Raw genomic sequence first — 26,619 nt, 5'->3', positions numbered from 1 at the left:
TAGGTATGTCAGGAAGAATAATGCACTCTTCTACCCAATTAAGTCTCTGGAAAGTCATCTGACAAGGTATTTGAAGCTACTTAAAAATCTATGATATGCCAGGAAAAAGAGCATGATGATTTTCTCTTTGCTATTTCCAGGTCAGGACAGATAACATAATGATAAGCATTTGGTTTGGATATTCAGATGGATGGATGGATGGACGGATGGATGGATGGATGGGTGGGTGGGTGGATGGATGATGGATGGCTGGGTGAGTGGATGGGTGGACGGGCAGAAGTACAAAGACTTTAGAACCTACTCGCAAGACTATCAAATTCCTAAAGAAAAATAGAGAATATCACCAAGCCCCACTCTAGTGTGTGTTTCATTTCCAAACCATTGATTCCAAAGGAACCAGATCAACTTCTCCACAGCCTCCAGTTCTGCTTTCTCATTTTTGAATGCTATTCATAGAAGTCTTGGGTTCTATTTGCTACACAAAGCATTTGAAGTTAAATTGCTTCATATCCACAAGTACAGATGTAAAAGACACCACAGAGCTAATACATTTTCCAGAGAGACATCCAGGAAAATAATCACATCTCTTTCTAAAACGCTTGAGAGCAGCCAAAGCTCTGGCCCTTACCTGAAGGTGGGTCCATTCTGTATTTATTCTCTTGACACCAACCAACTGGTCGAAGTCTGTAATCCAAGTAAAACAACCACTGGTCATAGGATTCAGTGTCCTCCAATCCCACATAGCGAAGGCGTAATCTTCCTCCAACATTCTCAATCACACTAACTATCCAGTACTGAAAAGGGCTCTGAGAATCCTGGAGCTCTATTAAGGAATCAACTGTAATGAGGTCTATAGGGCCTTTCCCTCGCAGAGGCTGTTTAAACAGAAGCAAAACTCCTTATTTTAAACTTTATTTTAAGGTTCTCATGGAAACAGATGACAGCAGAAGATAATATTTTTTCACACCATCATCCAAGCTACTGGCAAACAGTCTGGTGTTTCCCTCCACCCCACTGCCCCCGCCCTCCCCTCCCCTCCCCTCCCGCGCACACATCCATTATACCCGACTCCGTATCCAACAACAAAGCCACAAGTAAATAGAAAATGACAGTTTGTGCTAAGTTCTCACCAAACAAATCACCCTTCCCAGATAAAACTGCATTTGTGAGGAACGAGGGTGCTTTTAAGAAGCGTTACACCAAATTTGCCTCGAGCTAGAAAACATGCGGTAGCGAAATGTCTGCTCTTCCCATAGACGGACACATCTGATATGGGGCGATCAATTTATACCTTGACTCAGCAGACATTTATCTTACGATGGCCCCACTGTCATAATCAGGACACTCTCGTACTTTGATTACGTGAGTAATGCATGAATATGTGTAGAGGACATTTTTGATGAATGCCTAATACACATTAATAATCAGCTAAATTAGGCTATTGTGTAATTTGTACACTTAACCCCATAGTTGGTTTACAAAATATATATAACACCTGCCCCATTTAAGCAACCTTCTTAGCACATGTTTGCATAGGAAAAGGGTGTTTGTTCAGCCAGCCTTGCAGGCAAATATGTTTAAAAAAATTTAACGGAGTAAAACAATTTGTTCTTTTGAAAGGGTCAACAATCATCATTTTGATTTGTCAACCAAACAATTAAAGTAGTAGCCACTGAGATACAAAACTACATTAGGCAAAAATCATCACAAAACAAAACCAGATGACTGTATATTAGACCGTGGTGTTCCAAAATATCAATAGCATTTATGACAGGTGAGAAATTTATGGTTAATGTTAAGAGAATAATGAGATTGTCAAAACCCACGCTGTATTCTTGGTCATTCATTGTGGTCTCCCCTTTATCAGGGGAATTCTTCAAACAGATTTGGTGACTTAATAATTATTTATAACAGTATATTTCTCTTCCTGTTCTAGAATGTAAATATTAAAATGTTTTATGATAAAATTATTTTCATATTACCATCAAGATTGCAGATTAAACTGTTTTTACTTCAGTACCTTAAAATGACCTTAACCACATTTAAATATGGTTAGCCATTTCTATTACTTAATGTGTACGTGTTTAAATTTCGGCCTCGGAATGCAATAGTTAATGGAACCATTTATCAATACACTTTGAGACTACACCCCAGCACATATATGCTTAAGTCATCACCTCTACAAAACAGTTATTCTACAGGATTTTATATACATTCACTAACATAAGATAGAGTCTTAAACATACAGCATAGTGGATACCTATCCTAACATGTTATTATTTTAAAATGTGTTCATATAAAAGCAAATTTTCCACTTATTGATTGGACCAAAGGTGAAGATTCTTCAGTGCCATTAGAATCAGTAACCTAAGTAATTTGGGAAAGGACAGGAAGTTATGCTATTTGGACACCGATATCCGTGTGGACGCATGTACCCGCAGAAGGATATATGCAAAGGTGCTCTTAGGTGTGAGCTCATGTAACTGTGCTGCTTCAGACAGAGAATAGCTGGATAACAATACATACACCTTCTAGGAGGCTGGCTGGGGCCGTCCGGGAACCAGTCAAATCACGAATGAGAAATTCTGTCCAGTCCGTGTACTTCTCTTTGATTGCTGGTGAGACAAAGGAGAGAAAAAAAAACACACTTCAACAAATCAGTGGAGCTTTCAACATATTAAAATCCCAGCACTGTTCTGTACACATGTGTTCTTTCATGACTTTTCTTCGTTTTAAATGCCGTGCTTAAATGAAGTACTAAAATGGCAACAACAATCTGTCAGCAGTGGGTGACTTCACACCTACCACGTGCCTAGATTTTGCTGGGCACCAAGGAGATGAAAGAATGTGAAGCCCTGAAGTCTTATCATCTGTTCAGAAACTTCTGTAAACAACAAAGAAGAGGGACTTCCCTGACAGTCCAGTGGTTAGGACTCCACGCTTCCAATGCAGGGGGGGAGGGTTCAAGCCCTCGTCAGGGAACTACAGATCCCGCATGCCACGCGGCGCAGCCCAAAAAAAGAAAATTAATTAATTAACCATTAAGAAAAAAATTATTTTGAAAAAGCCTAGAAAATATTCTAAAGCACAGAATTTAGGAGGTTCCAAGAAGAAACAGCTCCATGAGGGTGCTTTATTTATTTCCAGGTGGGAAAATAAAGCCAGGCTCTGAATTATATAAAGATTTATTATACAGGCAGAGAAGAGGAAGAAGGGATTTGCAGGCTGAGAGGAACAGCATATGCTAATGAGAGTGATGGAGGGAGGAGATGGAGAAAGTGCAGCCCTCGGACACACGGCCTGGCCTGAGCACAGAGCATTGGGAAATCATGGAATAAAACGGTGGACAGCCAGAAAGCCAGCACACACGTTTAATAAACAGGAAACCTCTGTATAAGATGAATCTGAAAATAGCATAAAGGCTTGAAGGGAAACAAAGGAAGCTAACGGCAGAGAAGCCAAGGTAGAGGCCACTGTCTGGGGCCCCGAACAGCGGTGAGAGCACTGCATTTGAGACATCTTTTGCAAAAGAAATATCGGCCTTTGGAAGCCAGCATTCTACAAGTGCTTCAAACCCAAGACTTGAGAAAAATGTAACTTCTTGGCATAGCTCCCAGGCTACAGATGTCCCAAAGCTAAGGTTACAGCCACCCCTGGGAGAGGCCCCAAGCCTTCTCAGGGCATCACAGGATTCACAACCTTGGCCACATGAGAACAGCACACTGGCCCAGACTCCCATCCACCCACTGTGATACCGACCTTCACATCCCATGAAGACCAGAGGACCCAGGAGCACTGCCCAAGGTACCACATTCAATACATAGCCTCTGTGAAAGGTTGAAGACTCAAGCAGTTCATAGATTGTTTAGGTTCTTCCAAAGCAAGATGCAACCATTTCTAGCTCAAACCTAAAGGAACAGAGTTATTACCCAAGGGAAAGAGGCCACACCGGTGGTGGGAAAAGCAAGCTCACGGTGTGGTGAAGACCTGGACTCTGAGCTGGGCTCTGCCATCACTGGCTACATGACTTTGAGTAATTCACCTAATTTCTCTTTGACTCTTTCCTCTAGTGTTACAACATTTTGCTTGTGGGATGCTATAAGAATTAAAGAAGATACACCTGTCAGAAAAATATAACCATACCTGGCACATCTATGCAATTAATAAATAACAACTCTAGTTTTGTTATAAGTATATACTGAGTTATTACACATTCTCACCAGATAGTTTTTATTGATTCCCACAAACTGAAGATGGAAACTTTCAACATGCTTTGGCAGAACTGCCAACAGCTTAGGGATCAGTGGCAGCAACCTGCTGTTTCAATCACTAACCTGCAGCTCAGTCAATATCTCCCACCATCACCCATTACTGATCATAAGACCAAGAGAAACATCAAAATGGAAGAGATTCAAGCAAGACGAAAGGGATGCGGGCAAAGTTGGAAAGCCCAGCTTTGGGTGGGACAACAATGTCCTAGACCTGGACCCACTTAGCAAAGAGCAACCCACATCTTCAACATCTCTTACTACTCGGGATTTTTTTCCTCAAATAAAATACCATCTTCTGCATACATACTTATAAGGAAATGCATATATTTGGGGCAAAAACTGTATTATTGGGATTGGAAAATGTTATTTGCCATCATTAGCAAGTGTAGCAAACATTTTTCAATGCTACACCCATTTCTATGGACTGAATGTTTGTGTCACCTCCAAAATTCATTTGTGGAATCCTAATGCCCAATGTAACTGCGTTAGGAGGTGGGACCCTGGGGACGTGATTAGAATTAAATAAGTTCATGAGACTGAAGCCCTCATAAGTGGGATTAGTAACCTCCTAACAGAGACCCTCCTCGCCCCTTCTTCCATGTGAGGACACAGCGAGATGTCTGTCTATGAACCAGGAGGCTGGTCCTCACCAGACATGGGGTCTGCCTGTATCTTGATCTTGGACTTGGATCCAGCCTCCAGAACTGTGGGAAATAAATTTCCACTGTTTACAAGCAAACCAGTATTTTTGTTACAGCAGCCCGAATGGACTAAGACAGCTCTCCCGCTTGCCTAAGGTGACTGAGAAGACCAAAGCAATGGAATACTAGATAAATTAATTAAAATTTGTATTTATCTTTCACTTCACAAAGCCTTTAAATTTACTTTGTATCTTTGGATCATCCTAATAATGCTATGAGGTGGCTGTTCTTAACTAACTTTCGCCCAAGTTCATTGGAAAAACAAGGGCAGAGCCAGCCTCAAACTCGAGCGTGCAGATGCCAAACTTACAAGGAGTCTCTCCACTAGGATCTATGATTCTCAAAGCTTTTGCATACAGAGAAATCAACCATTTAAATTGTAGGCATGAAAGAGATAATATGAAAATGACTGCTTAAAAAAAGTTTCAAGATTAGGACAAAATATACAACAGCACCCAATAAACATGCATTTCATTTTTTACTCCAAAAGGATGACAATTAGCACAGTCGAGGGAAACATGGTCCTGTGACTGACAGAATTTATGTCTACATCCCCTATGAGAAGAAAACTCAATTTTTCATTTAAGGGTTGTTTCTAACATCCATGTAATCAAAGTTAAATTAGAATTTCTGAAATATGTATGCACCCTGTGAAGACATTGTGCAGTGTTGAAATTTAAATAGTCTGAGTCACAGCAAGAAAACACTGGAGATGGCTGTGAAATTTACATATTTGGGGCCCTGCACTCCAAAGGTCCTGTAACTGTCCATTAATATGCTTTTGCATGAGGCTCTGAAGCAAGCTTTTATTTGCCACAGAATATCTAGACAAATGGCTCTCCATGGAAAAACGTATCTTAGCTACAAAGGTAGGTTAGAAATTTAGGTTAGAAAGTAGAAAGAAAACAGTTCTCTGGAACTGTGCTAATTTTAGAACAACTATTTCAGTGGACATTTAGTTCTCAAAACTCTAAATTTTCAAATGTAAAAATCTATGACAAGAAGTACTGCCATATACACAAAACTATGCATGATGAATTTACAATTCCCAAGCAATGGGTTTGTTTTAGACAATATTCAATTCAGTTAAATTCTAGTACAATAAAAACTGCCCAGAAAGCCCTGAGAATTCATTGCAATACAAGCTGATCTGTAATTTTCCACATATAAATTTCTAACTAAAAAATTGTAAACGATGAATTTTAATTTACTACAGAACATCTCTCTTCAAAGACTCAAAATCAAGGCGTATGAGTGTAAGAAAAATCTCCCTCAAATGTAAACCAATTTCTTGCCCTATGGTCCTGATCTTTTTCTTCAAATGATCCACACATTAAATCTCAGAAAACTTAACACGCAACCTAACTATAGTAAATGTGAACTTTACAGCAAGAAAGAAATGATTAAACTGGTATCCACAACTTGGTAATCATTTTCCCATTTCTTTAATTTATAGAGAGAATCTCCTGGAAGTCCATAAAAAGAATAAAATCAGGATCTTTCTACAACGTTCTCATGTTTTCAAGGTTCTACTCAGTTATAACATATAAACATTCAACTTCACTTTTTTAAAAGTCCCAGTTACATTTTTCATTTTCATACCTCATTTTGGAGAGGTACCCACATCTCACCTAAGGAAGCCATCATGAACTTGAGTTTCAGAAAAAGGAAACCCCCCCCATACACACACTCTTTTTATGAAGACATTTTAGATGACCCCAACATCCTACAACTGCTTTATTAGAGAGCTGTCTATAATAGGAGTTCCAAATGAAAGGCAGATTACCATCATTTTTTCAGAGTTTGGGAAACCACCACTCTTGGTGGATTTCCAGCCCCACTGAGCACATGTAAGCATAAAGTAATTCACCATTTCTCAAGGATACTGCTTCCTATGGACATTGGTCTGGGGGAACACAAAGTCACCCATCCGAGTTGCCCATTCAGGCAGATCCTGAACACTGAGACCTGGGCTGGGGTCAGATGGACACACTTACCTCTCCTTCCCTGTCACCACATAGAAAAGACAGGTCCATGGAGAAGTCGGCTGTATCATGCCTTTCTGCTCATTTGAAAGATGGGGAGAACAATTACCATGAACAGTGAGGCCACTTTCACTCAAACAAACTCTGGGTAAAAGGAAAGTCACATTCCTTATAATCCTAGAGTTTAAACAGAGGATATTTTGTTCTTCTTTCTGGCCATTTGCTCAACTCACTTTCCACCAACCCTTCTCTGAATCCATTGTATCAGTCATGTTCTTAATTTGTAATGGTTCTTTCTTGCTCTTTGGTTGTTCCTTTTTTCTAAACATTTTTCTTACCAGATGCCATTTTTCAAAACCCCTCATTATAGTAATTAGAGGATGTTCTCCTCTTCTGTGCCCTGGATCCTCTGATTCCTAGGGGTTTTTTGTTTTTTTATCTGCCTCTTTCTCTCCTGTATCAAAGGCTCTCCTGGAGTGACTGGTGGCCTTTAGTCGTGCATCATACTTAAATTGGACACTAGAGAAAGCCTGAAAGTGAGATTCATGTCCCGGAACAGAGGTTTTTGACTCAGACTGGGCACTAAGCAATTCCCCTCTGTGAAGCAAACTCCCAAACTAGATTCCCTGCTTCTCCCCGGTCAGTTCTGCCCATTTCTTCAGAGATGAGCTTGAGGCAGGAGCCTATGGATTCCGGTCCTCGGTTGTACCAAAGGGGTAGGGGAGACAGAGCCTGGGAGGTGTTCCACTTACAAGCATTCTGTTCAACCCTGTGCTTCTCAGCCCCACGCGGGACTCCCACCCACCGGGCATTCAATCCAAAGGCCGGTGCCTGCGGGGGAGCCCAGGGCCCGCTCAGCTGCAGCCCGCACGTGTGTCCAGGGCTGCGGCCGCCCCTACCAAGCATCGGCAGTCACCAAGCCTTCGTCAGCTCTCAGGCCACCAGAAACGTGAAATTTCCTTCCTGCGTTGGTGCCTCTTCCATTCTTTCTGTTGCGGTTTATGTATTTGTTATTCCTTTACTATCACTTTAATGGGGTTTCTGGAGGAAAAAGAGATAAATAAGACTGTTCAATCCACAGCTACCCCCAGCTCACCAGAGAACTGGGCCATTACAAAATGTAAGGCAGCAGCCTTTGACTTATCGGGAAAAGATTCTTTAACACAGAGTTTGCTAAAGAAATGAGGCAACAGAGAATCTTGAATTATAAATGGAAGCACTTACACATACTATTAAGAATAAAAGACTGTAGAGTTCTCTCCCTTGGAGATTTTTAAAGGAAAGAATCTGTACTAATATTTCACATAGGGTTCAAATTAAATTGTTCCTACAAACAAAAGAATAGATCATAAAATGATTGGACAGGACTGATAAGCTCCTACTAAGTACAATGGACCACATTACATACTACTGGGGTTCAAACATATAGACAGAAGTATTTCTGTCTTTAATAATTATTACAGCCTCAATTAAGATATAATTTGTGAAGAATGTCATAAAAATCATATATATGTGCACAAAAATACACACACACATACACACACATTCCTCAGAACTTATACAGAATGGAGGAAAAGTTTCAATTCAAAGTTTCAGACCTCTTTCCATTATATAAATATACTTGTATAATTACAAAAAGAAATATTATTATTATTTTGCTCCAAAGAACAGAATTCAACAAAGAAATTATCTAAGAATTGTTGGAAGCAAATGATGGAGACAATGATAACCTTAGGTTGAAACAGAAAAAATAAGTTGACCTCAGAATATTCTACATAATTAGGACATTTAACATTCATGTCATACTCATTAAAACCTTGGTCAGTATTTCTGCATAAATGATTTAATTTATCCCTTAAAAAGATAGGCCTTTGCTACTTAATATTCCACACATTGCTTAGAGATTTCCTCAATATTGGGAATAGATAAGAAGTTATCTTTTGTTGAAACTAGCTTATCATGGGGTCAGATGTGACTTTTAATGGCAGCTACTTCATTGGATGGTTGTATGGATTAAATGAGAAAATAAATATAAGCTTCCTAGCAGTTATTACTCAAGTGGTAAAGTATCAACCCTTGTAAAAAGTGAAGTATTCTTTGATAATGTAGCCAATCATTCCTTCTTTAATGCATTCCAATGTTTGTATAACATACTAAGTTTTCTTTCAGAAGAATATATATGAAATGTCTCCAAGTGATGTTTTAACTACAGGCTAACAATTTCTTGCAATCCAAATTTAACTTTGAATAAACCTGTACACCAAATCAATGGATACAAAATGATGGCCATGAGTATAAAATCACATATTAATATTTTATTAATTTGAAAAATTATAATTAGAATAAAAATTCCTTCCAGAATTTTCAAAAAAGGGTGACTTTTTGCCTTCTAATCTCTTACCCGCCCCTCGCTAACTTGGATGTTAATGCTAATTTTGCCATCATGATCACATCATGAAACACTGACAAACTGGCACACAAAATAATAATAATCTCGGATGAACCTAGAGATGATCATACTAAGTGAAGCAAGTAAGAGAAAGACAAATATCATATGATACCACTTACATGTGGAATCTAAAAAAAATGTATTCACATATACACACTACTATATATAAAATAATCAACAAGGACCTACTGTATAGCACAGGGAACTCTACTCAATATTTTCTAATAACCTACAAGGGAAAAGAATCTGAAAATGAACAGATATATATATAGGTGTAACTGAATCACTGTGCTGTACATCTGAAACCAACACAACACTGTAAATCAACTATACTTCAATAAAAATTTTTAAAAATTATAATCTACCTCATGGAAAATAATTCCTAGTATAAACCATTATGGGAATCCAATTCACTTTTATCTTCTATTCCTGCTTCTTCACATTATTATAAAATTGATCACCTGCTGTATGGTAGTGAAATGCAATCTCTCTGCTTAAACTTAGAAATAATAGTCTTAACACAATACACAGGATACCCCATGCACAAAGATCATTATTGGAGATAGTAACTTGCTGACATTTTTTAGGAGAAAGAGATCAGTTGTGAATAGATGACACAGTGCTTATATCAATATGAATGTTTTACACACACAGCTATTTATACATAATTTTAAACTGACACAACAGAGCACACTATGGTTCCCAAAGTCTACTGTACATTTCCTCCACATCGAAATCAAACTTCTGTTCTTTATGTTATGCACAAAAGCACATAGAAACAAGTAAAACAGCCCACTTGAGATAATCACAGAACTCAGCATTCATTCAAACCAGATGTCATTACCCTTATACTCCAAATCTGGCTTAAGCAGTTGCTTTGCAACTTCACTTCTCGGTTAAATTATTCCTACAATTTATGCAAGTTGCAACTTACTGAAGAATGAATTGATTCTAATAAGCTCTTCTTGTATCTTATTTTGCCTGTTGAAGTAACGCAAGTACCTCCCTATATATCTATTTGCAGGAACGGACTGTTGAGGGGATTTAGTGGGATTACATAATATTTGGAGGAGCAGCACGGAATGTCCCTGTCAGGGACACACAAGAGGTGAGGTGGCGCTCGCCTTTAGGGACCCACTGCCATGCCTGTTCTGCTTCCTTTAAAACCACCCACTTCCAAACCAACAAGGACCTACTGTCTGGCACAAGGAACTCTACTCTTTATTCCTATATGTAATATAGGAATAACCTATACGGGAAAAGAAAATGAGAAGGAAGAGATATATATGTAGGTATAACTGAATCACTTTGCTGTACACCTGAAACTAAACTAAACATTGTAAATCAACTCTACTCCAATAACATGTTTTTTTGTTTGTTTGTTTTTGTTTTTTGTGGTACACGGGCCTCTCACTGTTGTGGCCTCTCCCGTTGCGGAGCACAGGCTCTGGACGCGCAGGCTCAGCGGCCATGGCTCACGGGCCCAGCCGTTCCACGGCATGTGGGATCCTCCCGGACCGGGGCACGAACCCATGTCCCCTGCATCGGCAGGCGGACTCTCAACCACTGTGCCACCAGGGAAGCCCTCCAATAACATTTTTTAAAATCTACCCACTCCCAATCTTGCCCAGCCCAGGTCCACACACTCTGAGTCCTTCAACCTTCCCATCCTCTGTCCCCACTCAGCCTCACCTCCAGGGCCCCTCTAAAACTACAGCGTCTAGACTTATAACTGCTGGGGAAAGAAAAACACTGGGCTAAACCATCACCCACAAGTTCTGGAATCACTCACCCTTTTTTTTTTTTAAAAAAAAAGCCCTTGAACTCACTTGTCTGACAATCCCCTACCTCCCTGCTCCCCTCCAAAACCAAACTTAGCAAAGAAGACTTAACTCTTCAGTCACTGTTCAGCCCCTTCAACTTCACCCCCCAGAACTTCCACCAAGAAGAGAATGATCAACTGTGTCAAACGCTGCTGATAGGACAAGGAAGAGTACGGCTGAGACTAGGCCACTAAATTTTTTTTTTTTTTTGCGGTATGCGGGCCTCTCACTGTTGTGGCCTCTCCCATTGCGGAGCACAGGCTCCGGACACGCAGGCTCAGCGGCCATGGCTCATGGACCCAGCCGCTCCGCGGCATGTGGGATCCTCCCGGACCGGGGCACGAACCCGTGTCCCCTGCATCGGCAGGCGGACTCACAACCACTGCGCCATCAGGGAAGCCCCTAGGCCATTAAATTTTACAGGAGACATTCCATAGGATCAATTCCTGGCAGTAGAAGAGCAAAGGATTTACTAGATATCAGCAAACTGCCCTCCAAAATCATGCTTGCAATTCGAACGACGACCATGAGTATATAAAAGTTCCCATTTCCCCCCATTCTTACCAGTAGTTTATATTCTCAGACTTCTCTGATTCTGTTACCAATCTCAACCATACGAAACTGATTTTTTAGTTTTCACTTTATTGATATCAGGGAGGCTTAGTATCAAAACATGATGACAATTCAGATTTCTTTTCTGGGAACTTACTCTTCATGTATTTTTCTATAGAGATACCTTTTATTTTTAATGCCAATTTGTAGGAGCTCTTTATTTATGGTAGATGTTAATTCTTCATTAGGTATAGCAGAGGTCTTAACGTTGTATATCATATTCAGCATGAGCCTTTTAAAACAAGGCATGAGATCATGTCACCCAGACACTGAATCTTGGAATAAATTTCTAGCTCCTAAGCCAGGCTCAACATCCCGCATCACTGGGGCCACTCCACTCTTCTTCCCTTTGCTCTCTATGCTGGTTTTCTCTAAACCCATCTCTTCCAAAGGGCTGCATTAGGGCTCTGCACATCCTCTTCCTTCTTCATAGAAACACTTTCCCCCATCTCGCCCCAACCAACCCTTCCCCATCTCACATGCTCCCTGATCTTCCCTAATTTCCATGATAAACTGTGTTCTCTTCTGGAATCCCACATTCTCTCCCTTCCTAGACTTAGTACAATTTATAATGACATGTTCATACTCATTTGTGTAATGAGTCCCCACCTGACGACTCTGTGAGCCTAGGAATCATCATATCACTGACTTACTACTATATACCTATACCTATAACAACTGCACATAGTAGGTGTTTAATAAAATTTTATCATAGGAGGGAAGGTCTGACAGATTAGATGGTCTTATAAATTGTGTCTGTTTTTTAAATAATCTTTGGATGAAAGAGAACTTGTTGAATTCAGGTTAGGAACTACCGTTACCATGGATATTACACAGACCTTTCGATAAAATATGATTTAGCACTATAGTACACCAAAAGCATTCATAAAGGAACTGCCCTTGCTTTTTGTTTCTTCTTTCATTGGGCTGGCCAAAAAGTTCGTGTGGGTTTTCGCAACATCTTACGGAAAACCCGAAAGAAATTTTTGGCCAACCCAATATTTGCCTGGCTCGTAACTGCTTACATATGATGTAAGTTACTGTTTAAGATTTTAGTTTCGGCATACATAACCCAGAAAGCGAGAGATCATTCATTTAATTGAGTCAGCATTAAACACCTTATGAGATAGGACAGAAATTTAGTATTTCTCTTGAGTTCTCCTTCTGGGTGAGTACATGGTATTACTGCATTAGGCAACACTGATACTGTTCATTTCAGACAAGGGCATCACCCAGAGATTAAAGAAACACAAGGTACTATATATCCATAGCTTAATCTCCAAGGGACCAACTGCTTTCTCTGAAGTTCCCCAGGACCTCTGAGCCCTATAAACAGCCATAATTTACAAAACAAAAGCCATAAAGATAAGAACTATTTATGACATTCTCAAGGTATAACTCATATTACTCTGCATCATATCTTTAGGAGCAGAGAAGATAAATAGCCTCTAAAACTATTAGAAGAAATTTAAAACCTTATCACTGTTTGCTGGTTAAAGACTTTTATCCAATAAAATATGGAATTTCTCTCATTCTTGCACATTTCCCTTCAATTCTTCTCTAGCTGTCAATATTTCACTTTATAGACATTTCTGCAATTGCTTTAAACATTTTCCTGCTTTTAAAGAATACCCTTCCAAAGAGTCAGCAACTATTTCTTCTCTCTACTAGGAAAAATTTCCTACAGGTCTTTTATTGGCTATCACTGCAGAGAAACAGTCAAGACTGAATTGACATATCACAAAGGTCCAGGGCTCTGAATTCAATGGAGTAAGACAATTGCTTGTTAAAGATTTTATTTTCATCGGTATATCTCTCTCCCTCATACATGACTTATTTCTTTCTGTAAAGTTACCTTCTTTGCTGCAGCTAAATAGTTTCCATTCAAATTTTTCCCAATGATCCCCTTAGGGGAATGTTTTAAAAAGAAAGAAAGCAGCTTGCAAAAAAATTTAAATCCACATGCCCTTTGTATATCTAATTACATGAGTCAGTCTATTTTTCAACAGCTTTCACATTACTGTTCGTGATGGTTAATTTTATGTGTTGACTTGGCTGGACCACGGTGCCCAGATATTTGGTCCAACATTATCCTGTTAACAAGAGGATGTTTTGGGATGAGGTTTACATTTAAACTGGTGGACTTTTGAGTAAAGCAGATTGTCCTCCTTAAATGTGGTGGGCCTCATCCAATGAGTTGAAGGCTCAAATAGAACAAAAGACTGACCTCCCCTGAGCAAGAGGGAATTATGATGAAATCAGAGGAGAACTAAATAAATGAACAGATATTCTTGTTCATGGACAGGAAGACTCAATTTTGCCAAGATGTCAGTTCTTGCAATCTTGCTCTACAGATTCAATGCAATGCAAATCAAAACCCCAGCAAGTTATTTTGTGGATATTGAAAACCTGTCTCTAACGTGTATGCAGAGAGGCAAAAAACCCAGAACAGCCAATACAATAATACAATATTGAAGGAGAGCAAAGTGGGAGGTCTGAGACTACGTGACTTCAATACTTACTATGAAGCTACTGTAATCAAGACAGTGCAGTACTGTCAAAAGAACAGAAAAATAGATCAATGGAACAGAACAGAGAGCCCAGAAATAGACATACATATATACAGTCAGCTGATCTTTGACAAAGGAGAAAAGGCAATACAATGGAGCAAAAATATCTTTTCAGCAAATGATGCTGAAACAACTGGACATCTACACGCAAAAAACGAACCTATACACAGACCTCACACAAAAAATTACCCTTCACAAAAATTAACTCAGGACTTCCCTGGTGGCACAGTGGTTAAGAATCTGTCTGCCAATGAAGGGGACATGGGTTCAGTCCCTGGTCTGGGAAGATCCCACATGCCGCGGAGCAGCTAAGCCTGTGCACCACGATGACTGAGTCCTTGCGCCACAGCCTGCAAGCCACAACTACTGAGCCCCTGTGCCACAACTACTGAAGCCCACATGCCTAGAGACCATGCTCTGCAACAAGAGAAGCCACCGCAATGAGAAGCCCATGAACCGCAACAAAGAGTAGCCCCCACTCACTGCAACTAGAGAAAGTCCACACACAGCAACGAAGACCCAACACAGACAACAACAACAAAAAATTAACTCAAAGTGGACCTAAATATAAAATGCAAAACTATAAAACTCCGAGCAGATAACATAGGAGAAAACCTAGATGATCTTGCGTATGCTGATGCCTTTTTAGATAAAATACCAAAGATATTAGCCATTAAAAAAATAACTGAAAAATCGGACTTCATTAAAATTTAAAACTTCTGTTCCCCAAAACACATTATCAATAGAATAAGAAAACAAGTCACAGACTGGGAGAAAATATTTGCAAAGGACACATCTGATAAAGGACAGTTATCCAAAATATACAAAGAGCTCTTAAACAACCTGATTTAAAAATGGTTTAAAAAATTTAAAAATGATTTAACAGATACCACACCAAAAAGGAATACCTGTGGTAAGTAGCTTATGAAAAAATGCTCACATCATACATCACCAGGAAAATGTAAATTACTACTTTGGGCTTCTACTCAGAGCCTTGCTCCAAAGCCAGACCACTATGCCTCCACTCACCTTTCTGGAGCAGCCCCAAAAGAGATGCTGGAGACCGAGACCCACCCTTCACATATGACTCTAGTCCAGCTCATGCTTGGCTTTTCCATCTCTTGGGCCGCCATATTTGGACTGCTGGCAACGTCACTCAACCAAAAGCCTGGCAGCCAGGTCAATCCCCTCATCTTAGACAAGCTCATTACTAAAGTCTCAGACTGACCAGTTATTTATCCCCAAAGCAAAGATTCTTAACTTACAGTGCGTGACTGCCTTCATGGAGTTCATGAAATTGAGTACAGTGAATAAATGAGCTCATAAAACTGAATACAAAATTGTGTGTTTGTGTGTGTGCATGCACGTGTGTGTTGAAGGCCTCTTCCAAGAAGCTGCATTGAGTTCATCAGATTCTCAAAGTAGTCTATGACCCCAGAAAGATTCAGAATGATTACAGACTTAGAAAACAAAATGATGGTTACCAAAGGGGAAAGGTGGGGGGGAGGGATACATTAGGAGTTTGGGATTAACATATACACACTACTACATATAAAACAGATAAACAACAAGGACCTACTGTATAGCACAGGGAACTCTACTCAATACTCTGTAATGACCTATATGGGAAAAGAATCTAAAAAAGGGTGGATATATGTATATGTATAACTGATTCACTTTGCTGTACAACTGAAACTAACACAACATTGTAAATCCACTATATTACACTATAAAATAAAAATTAAATTTAAAAAGAACGATTACAGAGATGATACCATATTAAAACACGGCTACAATTTACGTCAGTAGACTGAGTTCCCTGAGGACGACATGATCTTTCTTATCATCACTGTTGATCCCAGCACTCAGCACAGAGGCCCCAATAAATGCTCCCCACACAGCTTTCCGAAGTGAAACAACTTCTCACCTTTCTCCAACCCAACGGGTATGAGACACTACAGTTCTGATTACAAAGACACCTACTAAGTCTTCGTTACGTACCAAGCACTCTTTCACATACAGCATCTCAGTTAGTGCTTCCAAAAACCCAATGAACTAGTTATTCTCATCCCCATTCAACAAGAAAAGACTCAAACAGAGTAAGCAGACCTATCACAGTTGGTGGCAAATATATTAAAGAGTACGTTTGTAACAGGCAGATTTCTGTTAACTCACATCCTATGCATAAAAGTTCCATTTTAGAATAGTAACTCCTCCAAACACATGCATTATATAATTAAGAGAATAAAACAGATGCAAAACACCAATTATTTCAGAAATCAAGGACGTAAAACACAATTACTCAAAAAAAACCTTAGATTCTGGATCAGATTTCTTAAATCTACTTCTCGTATACTTTAAAAGATTTATATTACTAGGTAAGCAAATTTTAAACAAATGTTTGAAAATATAAAACTCCTGTTTGCCAACAACTACACCTCATTAAATGTTATTTCCCTTAGAATGAAATTTTTTAAAGAGTAATACTCTGTGAAAATACGTAACTGAGTATTACTTTCTTAAGAGATTCAAATCTGATAAGCATGCTAATTATAATCATTAAAAAGGTATCATCTTTAAATACATCTCATTGAAAGTGTGTGTGTGCCTAATATGAACAATAACACGAGAAAAGAAATGGAATAATTCTGTAAGCATTCAACATTGAGATCTGACATATTTATGACATGCAATGAAATTCCCCTTATTAAAGTCAAGTTCAAGAAGATTCAGAACATGTTCTTCAAGAGAAGAGGCATGATTCATACATAATGAGTCAGGTCCAACTGTGAGTGCCAATAGCTTGCAGGCATTCTACAAGTAATGGACAAACTCAGTGACCTAAGAGTCATGCCTGAATATAAAACACAGCCCCAGAGCTGGTTAAATTCTCTAAACCTGCCATGTGTGTGAAGACTAATAAAACATAAACTCTCTTCTATCAATGAGTCCTATAAAAACACTGAGATTCTGTCTCTGAAGTACTAGAAAACAGAGCTTCTTGGCAAAATGGAGCCCCTGGAAAGTATGTTCTTGAAAATAGATTTCTTATCTAGCTATTGTAGTTTTAAGTCCTTTCCATCCCTACATTCTATGAGGACATTATTATTACCTGTAAATTTTCTTAACCTGTTAGCAAAAAACTATTATTGAATTTTAAGGGGTTTTTTAAAAACACATTTTGTGTGTCTAAATAAGAGTCACTGACAACTCAAAATCACAGAGGTGGAATGACATCTAAATTACCGGTCTGCCAACTGGAGAATAATCCCAACATATAACCTCACTCCTTCACACATTTCTTCCCTTAGAAGAGAACTCTATATGGCAAGATTCAGAGATCAATTTCTCATCTGTCAAATCCAAGGGCAAAGGCTGTAACAGAACAGAATTGCCTGATGCCAGGGCACAACTATTTGGAAGCAGGTTAAGCAAGTACCATGAAGCAAGTGGGGCGAGACTTGTAGAGTACAAAACAGAGTGTAAAAGATTAAGTAGGTAGTAGTTTAAGATCACCAGTGTCTTCCATACTGCCAAATCCAATGGTCAATTCCCAATCATTTATGTATTTGATGTAATTAAGAGCACTGGATAAGATCACTCTCTCCTTCTTGAAACATTCTTCACTTAGTGTTATGTTTTGAATGCTTGTGCCCCGTCCTTCCCCCCAAAATACATATGTTGAAATTCTAACCCCTAGTGTGATAGTATTTGGAGGTGGGGCCTTGGGAGGTGATTAGGTCATAAGGGTGGAGCCCCCATGAATGAGATTAGTGCCCTTAGAAAAGGGACACCAGAGAGCTCCCCCACTGAGAGATGAGGACACCTGTCTTGGTGTCCTTTCCACCAAGAGAGGACACAGAGAGAAGTCAGCTGTCTGCAACCCAGAACCCAACCATGCTGGGCACCTGATCTCAGACTTCCAGCCTCCAGAATGGTGAGAAATAAATATCTGTTGCTTATAAGCCACCCAGTTTATGGCACTTTGTTAAATCAGCCCCAACTGACCAAGACATCTTGCTTCTCAGCTATCAAGCTCTCTTGCTCATCTTACCTCACTGGGCATCATGTCTCAGTGTCCTCTGCTGTTCCTCCTCATCTTTTCACCCCCTAAATCCTGGAGCATCCCAGCACACAGTCCTGGGACATCCTCTCCACCTACATGCATCCCCTAACTGATCTCATCCAGTCTCACGGCTTCAAACACCAGCTGTATGCTGGCAACATCCACACCTCTATCCGGGTCGCCTCTCTGAACTCGAGACTCATACACACAACGCCCACCTCGACGGCTCCACCAACACCCCAACTTAACACGTCAAACACAGCCTATTGTCCCACACCACCACCACGTGCTCTGCCCACACTCTCCCAGCTCTGTAATAACTGTGCTTCTCCTGCTGCTCGGGCCAAAACCTGCGGAGTCACCCTTGGCTCTGACACTCTCTCCCTGACCCTCAACCCCCCCCAGCAACACCCCCAAAGACACACACAAACACACTTACGTCAGAGCCACCAGCAAACCCTGTTGACCCACCTTCAAAATCCAGAATCCAATCACTTTTTTGCCAAATCTACAACCACTACCCTGATCCACTCCGCTTGGATTATTGCTACAATCTTCTCGTGGATGTGGCCTCCCCACAGAGCAGCCAGAATGATGCCTTCAGAGCACAAGTCATGACTGAGTGACTCTGCAGCTCAAAACCCTCTGAGGAGGAAAAGCCAAAGTCTTCACCCCAGTCTACATGGCCCCATGGGCCACAGCTCCAATGTTCCTCCCTGTCCCACTGTGCAGGCCTCCATGCTGCCCTATAACACAGCAAGCACATTCCTGCCCCAGGACATTTGCACGGGCTGTTTCCTCTGCTCAGAACGCTCTTCCCCCAGTTATACCCAAGGCGTGGGTTTACCCTTCACTTCCTTCAGGCCTCTGCTCAGATGGCACTTTATTCCGGAGGACATCCTACCCCCACCATATAAAACATCTCTTCTTGTCCCACCAGCCACTGTCATTTTCCTTCTTACAGACCTCACCAACATTCTATCCAGAGCACCTATTTCCAGCTGACAGACTAAACACTGGTATGTTTACTGTCTGCCTCCCCTTCTTTCTCTAGAACTTAAGGTCCACCAGAGTATTTTGTTTCCTTCACAGCTGTAGAAAACCTAGCACCTAGCAGTACTGCTACATGGTATTTCTTGAAACAGCCTCCCCCAAAGTTAACTGGCATCTCCCATAAGAGTCCTCCCCTCAAGGCTGCCCAAGGAGACGGGGACACACCTACACAGCTCTACATCACCAAAGGGAAAAAATGTTCTGCATATTCTTTTTTGGTTTATATCTTTAAAGTATTTTATTTCCATCACTTAAATACTAGAGCGGATGATTTTTTTGCAAATGAAAACATCTACATTAACTGCAGGGCCACAATTCACAGTATAAAAATGACATGGTTTTATTTTATCTTTTCAGTTTTCTTAATAAACATATACTGTATAGATTCATTATATTTTGGTTAAAATATAAAAACAATACACTGAATTCAGGTTAGAGTATTTTTTAAAAATCAGGTCAAGCATGGGGGATTCCAAGAGTCAACCTAGCGTGGGTATGTGGACCAGAACCTACTAACCACAAGGAACAGAGGTGACAAGGGATGGGGGGAGCATAAGAGATTTTCAAAGACCTCAACATGGTCCCAGAGAGACAACCCCAAGTCAGAGAACACACCATCCACTCAAAACAAAACAAAACTCCTGGTGAGACAACTGCTCAACTTGCCTTTGTAACATGCTTGCATTTCTCCCTGTCGCTGGACCTTCTTAATTCTTTTTCTTTATTTTTATTGGAGTACAGTTGTTTTACAATGTTGTGTTAGTTTCTACTGTACAGCAAAAATGAATACGCTATAATGTATACATATAGCCCCTCCCTTTTGGACTTCCTTCCCATTCAGGTCACCACAGTGCATTAAATAGAGTTCCCTGTGCTATACAGTATATTTCCATTAGTTGTCTATTTTATACGTAGTATCAAAATATAAATGTCTCAATCCCAATCTCCCAATTCCTCCCACCCACCCCCGCTTTCCCCCTTGGTATCCATACATTTTTGTCTCTACCTCTGTGTCTCTATTTCCTTTTTATGACTGAGTAATATTCCATTGTATATATGTACCACATCTTCTATATCCATTCCTCTGTTGATGGACATTTAGGTTGCTCTCATGTCCTGCTTATTGTAAATAGTGCTGCTATGAACACTGGGGTGCATTATCTTTTTGAATTATGGTTTTCTCTGGGTATATGCCCAGTAGTGGGATTGCTGGGTCATATGGTAGTTCTATTTTTAGTTTTTTAAGGAACATCCATACTGTTCTCCATAGTGGCTGTATCAATTTATACTCCCACCAACAGGGCATGAGGGTTCCCTTTTCTCCACACCCTCTCCAGCATTTATTGTTTGTAGATTTTTTGATGATGGCCATTCTTACTGGTATGAGGTGATACCTCACTGTAGTTTTGATTTACATTTCTCTAATAATTAGTGATGTTGAGCATCTTTTCCATGCACCTATGGTCACCTAATCTATGACAAAGGAGGCAAGAAGATACAATGGAGAAAAGACCGTCTTTTTAAGTGGTGCTGGGAAAACTGGACAGCTACATGTAAAAGAATGAAGTTAGAACACTCCCTAACACCATACACAAAAAAATAAACTCAAAATGAATTAAAGATCTGAATGTAAGGCCACACACTATAAAACTCTTAGAGGAAAACACAGGTAGAACACTCTTTGACATAAATCGCAGCAAGATCTTTTTTTTTTTGACCCACCTCCTAGAGTAATGAAAAAACAAAAATAAACAAATGAGACCTAATTAAACTTAAAAGCTTTTGCACAGCAAAGGAAACCATAAACAAGATGAAAAGACGACCCTCAGAATGGGAGAAAATACTTGGACCTTCTTAATTCTGACCTCAATCTTCTTGACTGCAGCTTCAGCCAACCCCCTTCTACTACCTTCTTTTTCAAAGTCCCCATGCCACCTTCATCCAGATAGTTACTTGTCTGGTAATAAGACTCTGGGCATCCTCTCTCTTCTACTCATACATTTAAAATATTTCACAAATCAACCAGTTCTTTCAGTTTGAGTTCGTCTTCAGCATTTACTATGACCCCAATCGTAGTATTTCCTTCAGTAGGAAAAGTGTGGGAACTAATTACCATTCATTAGTTAACCACAGACAGAAGGGATGTTACTCCCTAGGCAAAGCAGCCAATAGGAGCTCACAGCCCCTAAGTTGGCCATGACACTGAACCTTGACCCTGGGTGCTCCCCAGGAAAAGTTTCTGAACAGGATAAGCAGGAATTCCAATGGCCATTCCAAAAACAGAGATACCTTGGCAATTAGCTGGCCAGATTCTTGTTGTTATAAGAAAGGAGAATAAGAGTGATTGACTATAAGGAACATTCCAAAGTGCAGGAAAACTGGGGTAATCATGGTGCCTAAAACAAGAGCTGTATTTGATGTGCAGGCACCAGCAGTACAGAAGGAGGTGTATTTTAGTGTACCTCTCTCTCTCCCTCTCTCTCTCTCTCTCTCTCTCTCTCTCTCTCTCTCATGATCCTCAGAAACTGAACAGGAAATTTCAAAAAGCAAAGTGCCTAGGATTTTGTCCTCTATGATTCTTAAAACCAACCAACCACCCCAAAATACTATGATAGTATATCAGAAGATATTTCAATAAAAATTTTGGGGCCTCCCTGGTGGCGCAGTGGTTGAGAGTCCGCCTGCCGATGCAGGGGATACGGGTTCGTGCCCCGGTCTGGGAGGATCCCATATGCCGCGGAGCGGCTGGGCCCGTGAGCCATGGCCGCTGGGCCTGCGCGTCCGGAGCCTGTGCTCCGCAACGGGAGAGGCCACAACAGTGAGAGGCCCGCATACCGCAAAAAGAAAAAAAAAAAAAAAAAAAAAAAAAAAAAAAATTTTGCAAAAGGGTCACAATACATAAAGGAATAGGCTGTCCCAGCAGCTGTCAGTAATTCATTTTGAGTGCTCACTATAAATCCGGCCTGCTCTATTACATAAACAGAATTCATTTGGATTACTGCATGTGGCAGTTCTTGAAAAAGGCAGCTGTAAACACAGCCTGGACAAATTCCCTGGATTTTTCTTCTATCAATTATGTGAGATCAAATTATGTTTGTAGAAATGAAGTTTTACTAAGTAATAATCATTTTTAGTCAATGAAATATAACAGATATTAACTTATGGTTTTCTTCCAGATTTATAGCTGTTTAACAAAACAAAAACTTTCAGGTCAGCCTTGGAAGCAGCAATTCATCAACTTCTGTGGGGCTGACAATCCATGCCAGATGAGTGGAGAGGAATAAATTTCCTGCTCATTTTGCAACCATGACTCCTTCCACAGAAGAAAGAGAGGGCAATTTGAGATTTTAAAAGAAGGGAGTGTACAATGAAACAGGGGCCTTCTATATAGACACTGATTCTCACCACAACCTGGAGCTGACTTGTCAAAAAATCACAAGAACAAAGAATGTAAAAAAAAAAAGTGGATATATGTATAACTGATTCACTTTGCTGTACACCTGAAACTAACACAACACTGTAAATAAACTATACTTAAAATTTTTTTAAAATAAAAAAAAAAATTTAAATCACAAGCTCTTGGTGATTTCTTTCATTTTATCCAGTATTTCGATACCCCCCCCAACACAATAAACTGCTGAGATTTAAAACCAGTCCCAAATGGCATTAACCTGGAAACATGCCTCTTTTAGTAACATTCCTGGTTACAATTCTTATTTTTTTAGACTATTTCTGCGGGAATAAAACGGAAAAGAAATATTTGTAATGCCATCATCTTAGGGAGACTGCATAAGCGGTTACATAAACACGGCCCCAGAGAGGAGCTGGACAGGAACCTATCTTGGCTGACCACGAAAAGGAGTAAGATTACACGGGATACAGAAAACCACAATTATTACATTCTTCCCTCATCTCAGTCCTCTTTTCTGTGTGTTAGTGAGGATCCTGGCTGGCCCAACAGGAAGTGCTGGTAGAATTGAGGATAGATCATCGTTACTGATACCTTCTTTCCATGGCTGAGTGGGGACCACAGAAATGGTTCTTCCACTGTAAGGGGTCAAAGGGCAGAGAGTGCCCGAAAAAGTCACTCATTTAAAGACCGTTACAGGGAGTGCCCAGCCTACAAACTGGTTTTGCTTCAAAGGTCCATTAATAAACCTGTTTCAGAACTCCCTAAGACATTTTGAGCAATTGCAAAGTTACTAGGAAGAATGCTCTGCCAGGCCAACCCAGGAGTCTACGTATACAAAATATACTGAATGGAATTTGAATGATGACTACATCCCATGTATGTGCCATCCATCATTAACAACAGTTTATTTCCACACATTTGTATCACAAATAAATTCAGGAAGAAAGAAGGTGTGGAGACTCTCAAGGGAACAATCGCTAAGAGTTACCCAATTACTGAAATACAAGGTTCTAAGTAGAGTTTGAAAGTAATCGACCTTCAGTATTACATATATTTGATATATTTCATTTGTTTACTAAACTATAAGTATTGCAGATCAACTTAATATTGCTTCATTTCCCAGGAGACTTAGAAAAACCTATATAAGTTGATTCAAAATTGATATTTTCAGGAAGGTCACAGAAACTTTTATTAAAACATACCTACATACTAATGTTACAAAGATGCAAATTATCATCAATGGGGGTCAACAAAAGGCTGCTAAAAATACATGTGTCGATGACAATTTGGTGGAGTAAGTATAAGGTTAGAGGCAAATGCAGCATCTATGGGGCAGGACTGGCAAACCAGGGCTCAGAGGCTAAATCCCTCCCACTGCCTGGGTTTCCACTGCCCACAAGCCAAGAATGAGTTTTACACCTTTAAATGGTTGGAAAAATCACCAGTTCATGATGTAAGAAAATTATCTGGAATTTGAATTTTGGTGCCCATCAATAAGCTTTATTGGACACAGAATTCTCCTTCATTTAGGGATCACCTGTGGTTGCTCTTGAGATCCGACGGTGAACCTCGGAGCTGCAACGAAGACCAGATGGGCAGAGACCAGACCAAACCGCTGACTCTCTGACCGTTTACCAAAAAATGCCTGCTGACCCCTGCTGTAGAGCCCCCAGAAGCAGCAGGTGTTAGAGAGATGAGAAAGGGAAGGTCAGAAAAAGCTTACGATTCGTTACGTGAAGAAATGCTTTCAAATCAGTATCATTACAACGAATAATAACCCTCTACTAACACACGCCAATCATAGTGACAAACAAAAAAAGAAAGAAAGATCCAGAGAATGAAGTAGAAAAAGGTGACAGAGAGAGAGAAAAAAAAAATAATAACAAATAAAGCAGGAGAAGAGAAAACAAGAGGACAGCTTCAGGACATTTTCTGGAACACCCTCAGCTGCTAGATTATCATGAAGAGTGTTGATTACACTGGTTAAAGTGATAAGTGCATGTCATTTTTATCCAGTATGGGGGGGGATGGGAAAACAACTAAAATCACCAGCCCTCCCTCCTCATCCAGAAGTAAGTGTTTCCAATAATAATGAGTGAATATAATATGCCCTAAGGCAAAACTTCCTTGAAGTCTCACAGCTCATATTAAAATTATTCATGAAAACCTTGCTTTCTACTTCCTCACAGATTTATATCTGGTACTTTTGACACTATGCTTAAAATACAGATGAAATGGACAAATTTCTAGAAACTGACTCAAAAAAAAAGAGAAAACTCAAATAGCTCTATAACCTCTAAAGAAGCTGAGTGCCTGAAGAATCTTATCCCTTTATACTTGCTATGTTTCCTCATTCATTAATCCTGATTTTTGCATACAAAATAATAAATAATAATAGGAGACACAGTCATCACATATCTTAGTTTGGGAAAAATTTAAGCCGTCTGTTTAACATTCAATGGCACTCTTCTTTTTCCAAAGGGGTGGGGGGAAAGACTTTCTAGAGGTATTCAGAAGGAGCAAAATGTATGCTATCCATTCAAAGATTTAAAGGGGCTTCATAAATGTTTGTGGACCAACCAGCACCTAGTAACATAGTATGTGTCTGGCCCTATTTTATAGACTGATGATCTCATCACCTGCGTAACATTCAACAAACATTCAACTGCAATAAAATTCAGGTCACCAGGGAGTCCAGTGAGCGGGCCAGGCATCCCTGGGCAGTGCAGAGCCGCCACTGCTCCCTGAGTTGGACCACTAGCCCCCGCCCCCGCTTCTACATTCTCCAAGGCTTCCCAGCGCGCATGCACACCTCCCAGGCCTCCTGCAGCTGTGCTGGGGCCACACGACTCTTTCTAGCCCATAAAAAGGGAAGCTGGGCCTTCTCTAAGCTCTTTTTTCCCCAGCTGATTGCAGACGAGGACGTGGCAGAGCCACATGATGGAAAACACCTGTGTCCATGAAAGGGGTCCTGCAGCAGAGACGGCCCATCCATTCACAATGGCCTGTGACAAGAGTAACACAATCAAATGAAGAGCTTTAAGCCTCTGAGACTTCACGTTTCTCTGTTATAGCAGCTGGCTAGGCACCCTACAGACCTACCCTCGTTATGCTAATACACTTTTATAAGGGAATATATACCCTCACCTTATTCTGATATTAAAATAATAATTCATTAAACTTCCTGCAGCCTCTTCCATCCATAATCATCATTTCAGCAAAGGGAACACGTCTATAATGATGAAGAGCCAAAGACAACTCAGCCAGGAAAATCAGTAAAGATCCAAAGTCCGAAATATGCCATTAGTAAGAGCAGAGATGTCTGTGGTTTAGACCAGGGTTTCTCAACCTCAGAACTCCTGACATTTGGAAACAGATAATTCTTCGTGGTGAGGGGCTGTTCTGTACATTGTAGGATATTTACCAGTGTCCCTGGACTTTACCCACTAATGCCAGTAACACCTAACCACTCCCCGCCAGCTGTGACAACAAAAATTGTCTCTGAGTGCTACCAAGTGTTCCCTGGGGGACAAAATCCTCCCCAGTTGAGAACCATTGGTTCAGACAGAATACCTGGTAAACAGGATCAAATACATGAATTTTTTTTTGCAGAGGATTCAAATCAACATAATATTTAATATGATAAAACTGACCTTAATGGGATAAAGCTAAGTCAA

The 26,619-nt window shown here is 40.1% G+C and overlaps 1 protein-coding gene across 2 annotated transcripts in view; it reads right to left on the bottom strand.

Moving 5' to 3' along the window:
- SFMBT2 (Scm like with four mbt domains 2) overlaps nucleotides 1–26,619 on the bottom strand; it is a 208,305-nt gene that overhangs the window by 103,384 nt on the left and 78,302 nt on the right. For both annotated transcript variants that reach the window (XM_082618047.1, XM_082618048.1), the window contains exons 5-6: nucleotides 2,527–2,615; nucleotides 629–875 (exon numbers count right to left, since the gene is read on the bottom strand). In XM_082618047.1, the coding sequence (XP_082474173.1) occupies nucleotides 629–875; nucleotides 2,527–2,615 (336 nt within the window). The remainder of the gene's footprint in view (nucleotides 1–628; nucleotides 876–2,526; nucleotides 2,616–26,619) is intronic.

Source organism: Mesoplodon mirus (genome assembly GCF_964341445.2).
Source record: "Mesoplodon mirus genome assembly, chromosome: 4".
In the NCBI taxonomy this organism is placed as follows: domain Eukaryota; kingdom Metazoa; phylum Chordata; class Mammalia; order Artiodactyla; family Ziphiidae; genus Mesoplodon; species Mesoplodon mirus.
This window is presented reverse-complemented; position numbering and strand designations above follow the sequence as displayed.